Genomic DNA, 15,742 nt, shown 5'->3' on the forward strand with positions numbered 1-15,742 from the left:
ATCGAGAGCCCTCGACAACTCGAGACAATGTTTCGAAAGCTATCCCAAACGCGGCATTAGCGTCTCTATGACTATCATCAAGTCCCATTCTTGCGTCGGTGAGTTGGCTTTTCGTTAGCATGTTAAGACGAGTTTGAAGGGTTAATAACACAACCGCATTCTGCGTAAGAAATAGTTCAACAAAAAAAAAAAAACATCAGAAATATGTCCTTTTAAATATATGTCGAAAAAATTATAATTATAATTTTGAAAACTTTTTTTCATGCGCTTTTTATATTAGAATAGAATAGCTAACTATACAACAAATATTTTACAAAATCACGATTTAGGAATATTTAACTTGACAAACGCGAATTATTACACTATAGAGATATTTATACTGAATTTATCAGAGACACGATTTATCAGCTATCAACTAGCTTGTTAAGCTCATATGTAAATCCCCATCATTAATCATGTAAGGATGTGAATGCAAATGTTAGATCGGTTGCTTGTACTCGCTAAAAACACGTTTTCAACATGAAACTAGTAATGGACGTATATACAGTGATGATTGCGCTCTGATAATTTCTGTTAGACAGAAACATCTAATTTGCGCGAGTACCTCTTATCGGACTAATAGCAGTTCTCTCTATTTGGGTAACAGCGATCGGCGAGAGTTTCGGATTATGCCACTTTTCTCACGAGAGAGAAGAGTGAGCGATATATGCTGGTGAATGTAGTTGCTATCAAATTGATTGGCAGGGCGAATAAATAACGGGGTGAGATGGCGAAACGAGGGTTTTTAAGCATCATGAAAGGACGACGAGGCATCGCGTCAGAAACGCACGGCGCTTTCGTAAAGGCGTCTTTATAACGTTGCGGAAAGATCGTGAGAACCGGCTCGGTGCCAAGGTTGGTCGGAACAAGTGCAATCGCTAGGCGGGTAAGCAGCTTGCGAGTCTGCTTGTACATCTAATAATTATTAGACGATCTATATGTCGCAGCGACTCGCGAAACGGCCTTGCAGCTAGACCGTTATACTAGTTCCATTTTCCAACAAGTCGTATACATATACGATTCTGTATCACCACACTATCGTACAAGCCCCGTCGGCGTTGACGTCGCGACACGCGGCAGAATTACGTAAAACTCTGGAAGGTTGTCGTTAGATTGAACAATATATCATTTCGTTACACTGGCAAAGTGTTAGACGTCGTTAGCTATTTTTACGCCATTTTTAATCGCTCTGGAAAAACGTTCTATTAAAAAATATAAAACAAAGAAAAATTAGCGAGAGCGCGACTTATCGATATAATGTATCATCTAATGTATTTTATTACATTTCAAATCATCAAAAATAAAAACTCAAGATTTTATACATCTTATATATAATGATGTAAATATCTATTTATTATAAATATTTATTATATCTACTTATATAACACACACGATTTAATTATTATTATAAATATTTATATAACGATTAAATTATTTATTTTTGCTTTCTTTTTTGACGAAATTCGAGCGAAATCTCGTAAACGAGTAAATTTTTTATTTAATGAAATTTAATGAAAATCTCTCGCTCTCTCTTTTACCTTTTCAACAGGCAAACTTGTCAATTCTGTCGTATTATAACGGAATAGTGGCGTGAAAATCTTAATGGCAACGAGACGCGTCTCACTTTGATCTTTCTCTCTCTCGTTTGGCACTTCCGAATTGCCGCCCGAGGGTATTTCACACCCATTTATTAGATATGTAAAAATCATTCCGTGCTGCATCGGCCACGCGATATGTTGCATATTGTCCACCCCTTCCCTCGCCCGTTATTATCCTACATTCCGTTCTGCTCCGCTCGCTCACCTCGTCGCTCCTTGCGTTTTTTTTCATCGCCGATGATTGACCCGCGTCAATTCCGCGGACAACATCACGATTTTCGAGAAACGATTTGTAGATCGCATCGTTGCATACTCGACGATGAAACGAAGCAAAGAAATTCGCTCGAATAATGTTAAGATTTAATTAAATTCGATCTTAAGAAAGATTGATATTAATTTCAATTTTTTTTTTAAATTGCTGCATCACATATTTACCTGCGGCTATGCAAATATGATTTCTTTTTTTTATTAATATATCAGTGTAGAAAGAAAAAAACAAGCGACATTTTTATACAAAATAATATAAAATATGCAATATCGCAATTTATTTTATTTGATCCAATTTTCTATAAATCGGATTTTTTTCAAATTATGCATGGAGTGGCCAGAGAGAGTTTATTCAAGATAGATATTATATCCTTTAAATACAAAGAATCGCGATTCTTCTGAGGAGAGAAGGAGACATCAGAGATTGGGACTAGGAAGCATTTCTGCTGTGTTATTATAGCCTTCCGCGATAGATTTGCCGTAGGGCGTTTATGTGAATGTATATTTTTCGTGCGAGTCCGTGTGCACCGTGAATTAACCTTTTTGCTCGAAGGGACATGGTATAGACCATGAAGAACTTGACGTTTATTTACGTATGTAAAATGTTCGCGCGCGCGAGAAACTTTCTACATTTGAGGAATACTTTATCGAGATGTCAAATAAAAAAAACTTTAAATGAAAAATATAATAGAAACTTTACAAGCGTAATTCATTATTTTTATTATATCAGTCAGACATAATTTTAATGTAACGATGATAATTAGATCGTATTTATACATGCGCATTAATTTTTCCTCTCTCTTTCTCTCTCTAATATATTCCTAAATCGCGAGTAGATCTATTACATTTCACTTCGAAGTCAGTCGAATCGATGACGCGGATATTGATGCGAAATTCAGGTCATTGCGCATCGTGCTCCTCGTCATCGTTAATTCAATGTTGATTTGAGGAAGAACACACGAGGAAGCACCGTCGATGATAGCAAGAGAAATAGGAACCAATAGAAGGAATGAGAAACTGGCACATCGCGGGGTGATCGAACGTGTAACAGCGCACTCGTGATCATGTTAGTCAGGCGCGCTCGAGGGATTTTGTTAAACGGTGGGCGAAGGCAAACAGCTTGAGGATAACGTTTGCACGACGCCTAACCGATGACCCAATGACCTCGTACAGCGGTGGCTCATGTAGGTCGTCATCCGAGGAGAGATCGTAGGCGGACGATTCGCCGGCTCTCTTTCTTCCTCTCACGCGAACTTCTCTCTTGCGGAAAGTCGTGTCCTTTCTTTCTATCTTTCTTCGTCGCAAACTCGCCTCTAAGAGAGCGCGACACTTAAAATCCTTTCGTCTCGTTTATAGTTCCGTTTCGATTTTGATGGAGCGATCCTGCAAGATCGATGGTCCTTCGAGCATATTTATTGTAAAACTCTTCTGGGTTTCCATGATGAATCGCGTCAGACGTTCGAGCAATCATTCAAAAATAGAAAATAATGCCACTTGTCAGTTATTTAATATTTATAAATGAAAATCATCAATGATTCGAGATTCTTACTTACGCCATCAAATATTTAATTATTATTACAAAAGATCATTTTAATTAATTAATATTTAATTATATTATCAATCTCGTTGCTCTGTTGAAACGCAAGTTTACCTTGAATATCGCGATACTTGAATCACATTTGAAATGTGACAAGGTATTCGATGCGCGCATACTTGCATTTCCTTTTGCAATTCCACGTACATTTCTGCTTTATGGTATAATAGGCCAGCGACAATAATTGCAATATTTTATGCCGGGCAATTAGCACCTCTCCCAGCGCAATCTCTTCCTCACTATCGTCGCTTCCCGGCCGCGTCGTAAAACATCGTAAAACAGAGAGGTGTCGCGGATCGATAAACACGAAGAACGACGAAGAACGTCGAGTTTCACCTGCGAGGTATTTAGGTCCGTGGAAACGTATCGCGCGTAGAAAGAGGAGGCGCCGCGTGCATCCTGTTAAGATATCAGCACCGATGTAAGAAATATCGGCCGGCGAGAATATAAACCGCGATGACACGCCGGAGGAAAGTTTCACGAGCGTAATCGAAGACTGCGTTCCCGCGCTTGTGTGCTTTTCCTGTTGGGAGTGTGGAGCCCTAGAGTTTATGTTAATAACCCAATATTTCTTCTCCCGTAAAGACATTAATTTCACGCTGCATTCCTCAATGCTGAAAATAGGATGTAAATGCGATCGTCAGGTGTTAAGGGGTCGGTCATTAAGTTTTTAGAATAAAGTATATAGGCGGGAAATATATCATGCAAGCGGGACATTAGAGATTCATATCGTTATATTTATCATACATTTTTGAATTTATCGCTCGCTGAAATACTTTGTACTATTATAGTCTACGTAAGAATAATTCCACATCTTAAAACGGCTTATATATTAATTGTCATAGAGATTTATTATATCAAATTTTCATAAAAATATAGATTCATTTTCGATAAGTAGCCAGACGTGTAAAGTCAATTAAAGTTCAAAGAATCACAGTATATTCTAGAGCTACAGCTGGAGATCGCGTAGTTTGAGGAAAAAATATGTATATGATGATATATCATCGGAAAGTTGCCCTATACTATATATGGAAGATTAACGAGTACGCAGTCGCTAATGGCTCTTGATAACAATGCCGGATCACCTCGTAATAGATTAATCAGCATACAGGAAACGTCCCTACATTTGCAAGCAAACGATGGACGTTATTCGTCGGCTGAATACCACGAGAAACTACGTTCGCGATATTCGGAAATTCATGTATATACACTAGATGGTTGATTGACACGCGCCGAAATCCTCGAGAAAACTCGGACTACCTCTCGACAAGGTAACGAGTCCTTTTGCGCGTATAACTACGTACACATCGTTTATTTCTCAGCTGCGCTACCGTTCGGCTCTTGAAATTATGCAAATCTTCGATAACTGTTCATCGAACGGCAAACATAAAGTCGGACGCGTGACCGCAATAAAACGGCGCCTCCAGGAATAATTAAATGCGTAGAATTTTTTCCACGCGAAATCGCAATTGATAATGAAAAAATAAACGAGAGAAATATATGCTTAGATTCTGTATATTATGCATCTGATTAGTTGATCTTTCTCCTTCTCTCTCTCTCTCTCTCTCTCTGTCTTTGTCCCTCTTTGAACATACATTTTCGGCAATTATGCAAATTTGCCTAGACAAGTCGTAATTTGCATTTGATAGAATCATCAAAATGACTACGTTTATTTCGATCAGAAGAGGAAAGAAATACATATATATATCGTTCGTTCGACGTTTTTAGAATCTGCTTGACGCGGAGAGAAACGCTTTCACGGCACATTCATCTAAATGCCTGGCAAATCTTCCGCAACGCACGCTTTCCGTTTCCGTTGTTGTTGGTTCCCTGGCTGGTTGATCGCGTTAAATTTCTAAGTCGCAGCATACGTCACGAGCGCTAATGAAATTCCTTTATCGCGCGTCGCGTCCGGTCCGTCTTAATCAACGCGGCTGTCGCCGTGAACGAAAAGAATTAACATTTTAAATCACGCGCTCCGCGGGTGCTCGTCCTCCCTTCCCCCCTTCGGGGAAGGGGGCAAAGAAAGAGGGCAAGGGGTACCTTTGCCACGACACCGTCTTGTCCCTTCGCCTTTCCCTTCCGACCTATGGTGCTCTCCGCGCACCACCGTCTCTCGTCCCCCCGGTAATTCGTTTATTATTATCGAGGAGGAGAGCGCGCGGAAGATTGATCGTCACTCCCCGATGTTTATAATTATTTCGAGCGATACCACGGCGCGTTTTCACATTGTACGTCACGTCGGGACGCGTCTCGTCCCCCGCGTGTGGACACGCACACGCGGACGTCCACCTACACGCAGCATACACATATATAAAGAGAGATAGGTGTCCGTGTATGCGAAAAGAAGAAAGGTATAGGTTCGACCTCGATGCTTCTTTTTTCTCTCTCTCTGGCCTTTCCCTTTACCCCCTGGCCCCTCTGTTTTTCGAACCGCGCACCCAGGATCATCAATCCACGTCTCGCGGACTTCTTCGAGAATACGCCGCACGCGTAGAGATCGCTCAGGATTCCTGGTAAGATCTCTCCGGTATGCGCGCACAGCGCACGTCAAGGTCCCCCTTTCCTTTCCTTGTCCCCTCTTCCTCCCCCTCAATAATCCTCGCGATTCTTCCGCTTTATCCAGGTATCGAGGCCTCGTGCGACGATCGGTAATCGTGCGCGCTAATGAAGCCACATCGCTTTGACGTGTAGCATTATCGTTCGCCAAAGGAAAGTAACGTATGAGATATCCCGTGGAAGACAGATCTTTCATTGTGGCATCAATGTACATACTTTATCGCGATTTACGGTACCGCTTTCGAACGCTTGATTTGAATGACCTCCAACATTGAAATCAGCGATGACTTCACTTAATATCGTTACACGTGAAAAATCTACCGTTAGCAATCTCTCTTTGCGATTAAATAGTCTTTAATTAATTAGAGACGCGCTCTCTATTAAATTTTGATAGGAAGAAAAAATTGTTTTCTTTTTTTTTCGATCGATTTTAATCCTGGATTTACATCGGATTTTTAAGTGATTTTATTTTGATGGAAGTTTGCATTAATTCATTCTCATAATTAGCACACCTTCATTTCTTTCATGGAAGACGATTTAAAAGCAAAGCTCTTAATGTTTTATTTCTTACTATTAGTACTTTAATTAACTGTATAATATAATTGCATAATATGAAAGCATTAAAATAATTTAATTCTAAAAAAGAGGGGGAGAAAAATTGAAAATTATTTTTCTATGCATATTTTTTCTGTAAAATTTTATTCTTTATACCTAGTGGTATTAAATATCTCATTAAAAAAATAATTATTGTCTCGTAGAAAATGTTAAAAATAATAACATAGGATGACATTTAAAATTCTATTCTGATTGACCAATCCGATTTATATCTCGCGATAATTAACGATACCGATGTACGTCGCTAACACGATACAAAGTACAGTAGCGAGCACTCGTATCGGGAATCGCGACGCATCAGCCCGAGCGGTAAGACTCTCTTTTAACAAGGAGAAACCACGGAGCGGAGAGATGCGGTTAATCCGGCACGTTGGAGACGGTATCGCCTGATTGCGACTACGACGTCACGCGGCTTGGTGGGTAGGCAAGGTACGAGGCGAAGCGAGGCGAGCGAATCGGGTAGATGACTACGATGGTGGTTGGTAACGGTATACCGAATCTGCATACACCGTAAACGTATACTGCACACGTTTACGCCGCGCGCGCGCTCCACGCTATCGGGGAACCGCATCATGCTAATTCGCATCCTCTCTGCCGGCCGTCGACGATCCGTTCTCCAGACGTTCGCCTCTCTCGCCATGGACCCACGGACGTCCCGATTTTGCTTGCGAATCCAGTCAGGTCGATAGGCAACTGTTCCCATCTGTCCGGTTCTCTCCTCGCAAAATACGTACGTCGTCTTGCGAGATGCTCCGATTCGGGGATACTTGGGAGACTAACATCAAGGCATCATGAATAGCAATATTAATAAGGAAATGAATTGAAAATTATTAGGATATTGTGTGAGAAAACGCGTATATTTGGTATAAATGATAAATTGTGGAAATATATTTTTTCTTCTTTATATCTTATCGTGCAATTATATATATAGGCTGATCTTACATTTTTCTTCACATTTTTCTAATTTACGTCTTGGCTACGATCAGCCCCGATCTTGCGGATGCGTATGCGATTATACGAAGATGTTTTGGAGAAGACACAGGCCGAGATGTCGGCATAAGAAATGAGGAGAAAAAGGCTCCCAGTCTCCGTCGATGAATCACTCTCGGTCGCGATATCGGTCGATCTGGACAAGTTCACCCGCATGCTCGAAACATGTTTATCTCCGGTTTCGCGTGTCAACTTCGCGTCATTGTCACGACTTTCTCTATCTCCTTTTCGCTTTCTCGCCTCATTATCGATGCATCGATATCGCGGAAGTGTGGCGTCGCTGGTCCAGGGCGTTAAATGGGACTTTCGTCGGTCCTTCTCGCGCTCTGGGGGACAGGACGCTCGCGAGAAAAGCAAAGAATAGAAGAACGAAAGGAAACTTATAGCAGGACGAATAGAAAGAGAAATGAAAGAATGAAGAAGGAAGGAGAGAGGAGAGCCCATTCCTTCGTTAGCCGCGGGGCGGAGGCTGGAATCCAGGCGTTTCTCAGCGGGACGCCGTTTCTTCGAGTCTCGACTCTCTCGAGCGGGAGAGTCTCGTACGTGAAAGACTTCCTTCCTCGCTCTTCACCATCTTCTTCTTCTTCTTCTTCTTCTTCTTCTTCTTCTTCTGTCGCCGCAGCTCCTCGTCCGTTCTCCGTTTCGCTTTTAGTCACCCTCTCTGTCCTGGTCCAGCACCAGCACTAGTCTCGCGAGCTAGAACGAGTGTACTTGTTCTCGCTCCTGCCATTTCGCTCGCGAGCCGCTATCTCTTCCGAGAACACGAGCGTTGCATCGGTGCACTGTACGTAGTACACCCACGCGTTGTTACGAGTCGCAATTTGCCGAGGTACGTCCTAGACGGTGTCCCCTTTTGAGGATTAAGTGTGCTCTCGATGCTGTCTTTTTCTCTCTCTCTTTCGGTTCCGCGTTCCGACGATCGAGAGTCCTCGAGAATGTCGTCGAAGCTGCGCCATTCTCTTAGGACATCGGTCGCGATAATTTTACGGCAAGGCAATTAATAATTTAAAGTTTAATCTTGAAGATTTTGACATAAGTGATGAAATAGAAAGATAGAGCGACCAACAAATTTATCTGATATTTAGTTAGAAAAAATATATAGAAGAAATCATTCTCTTACATTCACATTTTGCATTTTATAAATGTTTTTATGAAAAAGACACACAATTTTCTAAAAAGAAATATTTTACCTTCTTACTCCTTTATGTCAAATCGTCGATTAACATTTCATTACGGAAATAATTATCGCCGTAAATAATTTAATATTTCTAGGAAGGGGAGAGTACAAGTGTGTAGACGGGAAGTTATTACTCTAAATTACGTCGCGAAAAATCCAACCTTGAAAGGCCCGAAGGTTTCTACCTACGGCCGAACGCGCATTTAAATAATTCACCTACCTACACTTGAATCGTCGAGAGAAGCGCAGATTTACGAAGGCTCCTCTCGGCAGCTCGTTCCTCATTTTCAGCATTGTCACGCGCACGCGTTGCCCCGTCATTTGCCAATTATCACGAGTGAAAGCACACTCCTCGTGTAACGCGAAGTAATTGCGTTACGCGGACAGACGAGCGCAATCGCGCGCGGTGGACAATCGCGCAAGAGTGGTCGTTACTCAACGGAGAGTAATCGCGTCGTCGTCGTCGTCGTCGTCTATCTCCTCTTCCTTCTCCTTCTCCGTGTATATATATATATTTATGTAAGCACGTGTAATCCGCGCGCGGAAAAAATGCGCGGTCCGGTAATAATCGCGGTAATCGCGCCCGGAGAATGCGGCAGAGGCGCGTTTATAAGTACATAACGGTTTGCACAGGACATCTCTTCATGATCAGCCACGGCGGAAAGATACGATCCTCGCCCGCGATCGAAAGGCTCAACGAGAAAGTCGAAGCCTATTCAGGACGAGAAATTTGCGCTTTAGCTGAAAAATCGTAAATGTCGTCTTTGTCGATCGAAAAGAGAAGACTCGTTAAAAGGATGGAAAATTGATATTAATTTCTTTAAATATGTGAGACACGTGTGTTACATGTGCGAAAGAGAAAAATAACAAAGATTTTTTTAATATAGCATACTGTTTGAATTTTTTTATGTCAGAGCATTGATATAAAAATTTACGTAACTTTATATTCTTATTATTAGGAATGCATTATTATAAAATTAAAATGATTATTCTCCAGATTTTATTCTTGGATATACTTTTGCCTTGCAAAAAAAGAACACAACGCTTGCAAAACAATTATACAAATTTAATAGCACATGTGTTTGAGCAAAAAAACGTGTGGATAAATCTATCAAAGTAGTACGTTATTTCACGATTGCAGCGGGCATTAACCTCAATGATATGATGATGATGATGATGATGAAGATAATGATGATGATGGTGATAATAACGTTGTTGGCCGATGAACCGGTAATGTCGCACAAACAGAAGAAACTACGAAATTCGTAGTTCCAATCGAAATCGGCGGCATCGCCGTCTCCTCTCTTAGGCGATCCTGTATTTGCGTGTACTTGAACGTGCCGCGTCACGGCCGTGCGTATACAATATTTGCCTTTGCACAATATTTGCAGACACTCGAGGGTATATTGCCGCGATTCGTCCGGGTTCCGATACAGGTGTCGTGCACCTTCTCTCATCGGCGACTTCTTGGAAGTAGCTAGCTAGTATACGTAGCAAAGTAGTATACGCGAGGTATATAAATGAGTACGTTATATATATATATATATATATATATATATATATATATATATATATCCGACGCACACGAAGCCTTTCGAAGGCACGAACGTACATACCAAACGACGATCTCTCGCTCGAAACGGACCGTTAGTCAGCTGACCGCTGGTCCACTCGTTACGTCACGTCTGTATTCGATAAAAACGATCGCTTCGGGCGACCGTAGAAATTCGCGCTGTCAACGTATAGGCAAGAGCGCGTGGCGCAATCCGCCTGTCACAGATTTCTGACGGATCTTGCGGATCCTCATCCGGCCGGCTATAAACGAGAGTGCCCTTGATGCTGTGTTTACTTAGAGGATATATTCATGTACGATCGCTGCCAAACGTTTTGCTCGAGGTCCGGCTTATTTATCGTTAAACGCGCTCGTCTGATCCTCGTCTCGCGTCGACGTTGATCGTAGGAAACGTTCGTGTAACAATCGATACGCACTTACGTCGAATGACGTGTGTATTTTTGACCGAAGATGAGCCAAGCACGATTCGATAAAATTTCAATCGAGGATCACTGCAAATGTGAAAGAACCCGTTTCTCTTTTCTGCTGAACTCGATGACGCGTGACTGCATAGATAAGTTTCATAAGCACAGACTTGTCAAAAAAACTCTCGAACGTGTCGAAATTTTTCTATTTCTCGAAAAGGTTTCAAGGACATGATTGAGGGAGATTGTGTAAACTGGAGCGATTTGAAAGAGCGAAAGAGCGCGTATGATGTGCAAAAGCTTCAAGAGAGAGAATCACATTAAAAAAATATACATTTCGCAGTTTTTCACACAGGAAAGATAATAAAAAGTCAATATATTAAAACACCTCTTATACTTTCCACTATACTTCCAACTTCTCTTTTTCATTCGTACTGCTTCAAGCATCCTCGAACAAAATCTCGCAAGCTCGATCGATTCCGCCACTTGTCGCTGCCTTGATCGCGTCTTCAAAACGGCGCGTATCAAAGCGGCGATGGCGGATCGTAACCGTGTAACGTGGAAGAGCGAGATCAAAATCTTAGGTAGACGACACGAGTCTTCATAATTATCGAGCGCTTTACTCTTATTCCAGCCGTGCAAAGGGGGCGAGTACCGCCGTCGCAGCCCTCGCTGCCGGGTCTGCCGGGCCAGTTCGCCCTGACGAACGGGGAAGCGGTCACGTGCACCAGCCTAAACGGACACAATTACCTCTCGTCGTACATAAGCCTGCTGCTGAGGGCGGAGCCGTATCCTACCTCGAGATACGGCCAGTGTATGCAGCCCAACAATATCATGGGCATCGACAATATCTGCGAGCTCGCGGCGCGGCTGCTCTTCTCGGCGGTCGAGTGGGCCCGGAACATCCCGTTCTTCCCGGATCTCCAGGTGACGGACCAAGTGGCGCTGCTCAGGCTAGTCTGGAGCGAATTGTTCGTCCTGAACGCGAGCCAGTGCTCGATGCCTCTTCACGTGGCGCCGCTCCTCGCGGCGGCAGGACTTCACGCCTCGCCGATGGCAGCGGATCGTGTGGTCGCCTTCATGGACCACATCAGGATCTTTCAGGAACAAGTGGAGAAACTCAAGGCGCTTCACGTCGACTCCGCGGAATATAGCTGTCTCAAGGCTATCGTCCTCTTCACCACCGGTGAGTTTGAAATAATTTCATTGCTTGCATGGCTAGCTTAAATTTATTTTATTATATGCGTTAAATATATAATTCGTGCAGATTTCTAAGCGTAGAAATCTTTTATTTAAAACTCTTGTAAAAATTTATTATTTATTGAAAATCGCGCTTTTATCCATCGAAAACCTTCTCGAGAGATTTTTTTTATCAATAAGATATACCGCGTAAATATTATCTACACATCTCGCAACGACGGATTCGTCGTGAAATTCCATTGGAGAATGAAGGGCGCTCAAAGAACTAGAAAGCCATTCGACTTTGCGTTTTTGCGTCTAGCACCAAGGGTCTTCTATAACGTATTCTCATACACACACGATACTTGGGTCGTCGTCTGTATTACCCGCGCGCCTGCCCGCCTATAATCGTCATGACGATGCTATCTCGAAGACGCTCGTTGTCACGTAGCCGCGATCCTTGACGGGCCTAGAAGCCTGACAGCGCACGAGAGGGACAATGCTCTCTCTCTCTTTCTCTCTCTTCCCCCCGATCGCGAAGCGTCACAGTTCCTGTACTGTGTACCGGGTGGCAGGAGAGCGCCGGAAGAACTCTCCGAGCTTAAACGGAGTGGAGTCTCTCCCCTTTCCCTTCGTCCTCCCCCTTTATTCTCTCTTTCTCTATCTGGAGAAGCTGGCTGCGCTCTCTCGACGTTGCTCGCTGACCGTAGGCTTGGTCTAATCGACGTGGCGTAGATATTATCGTCCGCGCGACTGTCATTCAACAGCGCTGGATCCTCGTCCAGGACCGTCGACGACCAGGAGAGATCCGACGACGGCATGACGACAATTCACTGACGTAACAATGTGTAGCGCCGCGGCGGCGACGTACGTTGTGTGCGCACGATCGTCATCGAGCCCACATTGAGACAATGCGTTTCTCTCTAACTCCCCTCCCGCCCGTCTCTCATCTCGTAGCGCGTTCTCGCTCTCCGAAGCCAATCTAGCTAGTCCCTGTATCTATCTCTTCCCGTTTCATCTGTCGCACTCTCTCCCTCCTCTCGCCACATCCGATGACAACCGCATCCTGTCCGAACGAGCGCTCGCGCGAGTTATCTCCCGGCCCATCTGCTCCTTTCTCCAGGAGGAACCACTATTATCGCGTATACACATATATATACACACACAATTGGGGGGAGATTTCGGTCGGGCGATCCTTTCCTCTCCTGGTGTGTCCTCTTGTTGGTACGTGCACGCACATTCGCACGCACACACGACTCGCGTACGGGCGGTGAGATTTTAGTTTAGGGGGGTCGACGTGCAGAGACGACGAAGAGGAGAGAGAACGTCGTCGTCGGCGGCGGCGACCACGACGATGGTCCATGCTAAAGCATCTCGTCGTAGATACGAGATGGGGGGCTATTTATTTCCGTGCTATATGGGCGCGCTTAGCTCGGTTTAGCTTATGCTAATGTCCCATTCTCGAGGAACCATCTCCTCCCTTTTTGCCCCCCGCTCGACTTTTTCTACTATTTTCTGTGCTTCGCGATCGCCGGACGGCTGGTTCTTTTCTTCCTCTTTCAGATCCTTTTGCTATATAGGTATCATCCCCCTTCTCTCTTCTTCCCTTTATAAGATTTAACGTTTAACCCTTAAACACGTAACTTAGCTTATATGCAATCTTTTTCGCGTATAATTATATTACGAGCGCACACAATTGTGTATATAGTTTGCATGTATAAATGATTAATAGATTAAACAACGTGTTTTTTAATTAATTTGAAGTCGAGAGAAAAGTATACTACCGAAATGTAAAAAGTATTAACATAAAACTTTAATTAGGTTTTCTAATCATTAATTTTTAAATATAAATTAATTTAATTTACTGATAACAAACACACACACACAAGCAGTTAGGAATAATATTAATCAATAAATTACCGGTGACATTTCACCTATAATATATCACAACGAAGATAAAAATGACGCAAAAGAGATAAGCTTATTACTTATTGTGGGAGTTTAAGGATCGCTATTGTGAAGGTTAAAAAGTAAGGGCCAGGACACATCATTTCGCCCAATTTAACATAATGAGAGGTAAAAGCGTGGAAACGGTCCGTAATCCGCGGTCGCGAATGAATTCGTTTGAAATGAAAAGTGGAGTGAATGTTCGCACGTATATATACCGCACGGAGCCGCGTTATTACGCTAATCGAGGTGTGTCACTACATAGCGAAACACAGAAGTAACGAATGCGAAATGCATTATTAATTGCGCTGAGGCCGGTTATGCTGCTTTAAGATCTCGCATACGAGATAATGAACGATCACCGCACAAACTTTTGCTTTGTACACGTTTCACATAAATACGAGCGTTTGATAATTAACGGTTGACAGTTAACGGGATCGTGAGAAATATATAATAGGATGTTGCGCGGTGACAATTATGACCGATTTAGGACGTAAATCGCGATTATCAAAAATCATATGTCGCAATATTTTATATCCATTTAGATTGTCAAATTCTTGCTGTTTAATAACTTGAGTGTAAATTTCTGTGATGCACCAAAAATTATATTATGAGATACCATATTAATTATCATTAATATCAAATACAATTCTACATAGTAGATTCTTTATTAGCATAATCCTATTTATTAATTTATTACTTTTATAGCTCATGATGATTCGTTTCTTTCTCTTCTTCTTTTATGATTATTAATTATTTTTTTATTGATATATATTTAAAAAATAATATATAAACTAAATGTAAATTAATGTCTATTTAACACGATAAAACTAACTTTGTTATAAAAATTACATCACTTAATTTAATTTAGTAGATTTAAATAAATCAAACCTTTTCCCATTTTTTTCTCCAGCATCTCTCTGTCACATCTTTTTTAATATAAATTTAATACATATATTTAACATTGCGTTGGGAAGATGCGATAATAGTACTTACATATCACTCGTAATCGACGTGAAATTAGCGTGTCCGCCGGATAAATTTCTTTCCGCTCTCCTCTATTTCGCAGCGGGAACTTCTCGCACCGCGAGATAGAGAGGGTTGCGGCTTTTTTTCGTACACCCCGTAGTCGTCGGATCACGTGTCTAATTGTTCGGATAAAACGGCGGAACGAGGGCACGATACATAAAGTACGTTTAGCTCGGCTAAGATCGGCCGCCTCTCAGCTTTCTCCGGCGTTGTGCATGCACGAGATGTGCATACCCGGTGGTCCGAAACGACCGGGCCGCTTGAATAATCGTCGCCCGGGATCATTACGCCCCGACGTCGATACATCGACCGTAATTATACGGGAAAAGGTACGCGCCCGCGCCACGATAGTTCGCTCTCTCTTTCTCTCGGTTTAGATCCTTAATTGCAAGAACAACCAACGCTGCTATTTATCCCGCAATCAGTAACATTTCCCAAGAACCGCGCGATCAATTTCGAAGACAGCGATTCGCGTCGCGTTGCGAAATCTCGCGTGAAGAAAAGATTCTGATGCTTATCCGTATTGAAACCAATCTTTTATTGTAGAGCAATATATATCGAATTTAAAAAAAGAAATTAATAAATATTTCACCCAAAATTATTCTACTACCCTTGGCTTGACAGTTGAAAAACGCAAGTTTCGCTGGTTCTTGCGAGCGACCCTCGTCGCGAAAGAGACACGCGCAAGAATCGTTGTCACGGTCTGAGATTAGGGCGGCCCGATTTGTTTCGAAATCCCAAGCTCTCTGGCTGCTGGGATAAGATCGGCCG

General features: G+C 42.5%; 1 protein-coding gene and 1 long non-coding RNA gene across 3 annotated transcripts in view; one reads left to right on the forward strand and one right to left on the reverse strand.

Moving 5' to 3' along the window:
* Positions 1 to 15,742, forward strand: part of Svp (COUP transcription factor 2) — a 116,033-nt gene that overhangs the window by 39,200 nt on the left and 61,091 nt on the right. For both annotated transcript variants that reach the window (XM_083045077.1, XM_083045079.1), the window contains exon 3: positions 11,451 to 12,002. In XM_083045077.1, coding sequence (XP_082901203.1) covers positions 11,451 to 12,002 — 552 coding nt within the window. The remainder of the gene's footprint in view (positions 1 to 11,450; positions 12,003 to 15,742) is intronic.
* Positions 1 to 15,742, reverse strand: part of LOC145940166 (uncharacterized) — a 50,387-nt gene that overhangs the window by 2,635 nt on the left and 32,010 nt on the right. The gene's annotated exons all lie outside the window — the stretch shown is intronic.

This window comes from Prenolepis imparis, unplaced genomic scaffold (assembly GCF_030444845.1).
Source record: "Prenolepis imparis isolate NDT839.2.m4 unplaced genomic scaffold, iyPreImpa1.0 SCAF_9, whole genome shotgun sequence".
Taxonomy (NCBI): Eukaryota; Metazoa; Arthropoda; class Insecta; order Hymenoptera; family Formicidae; genus Prenolepis; species Prenolepis imparis.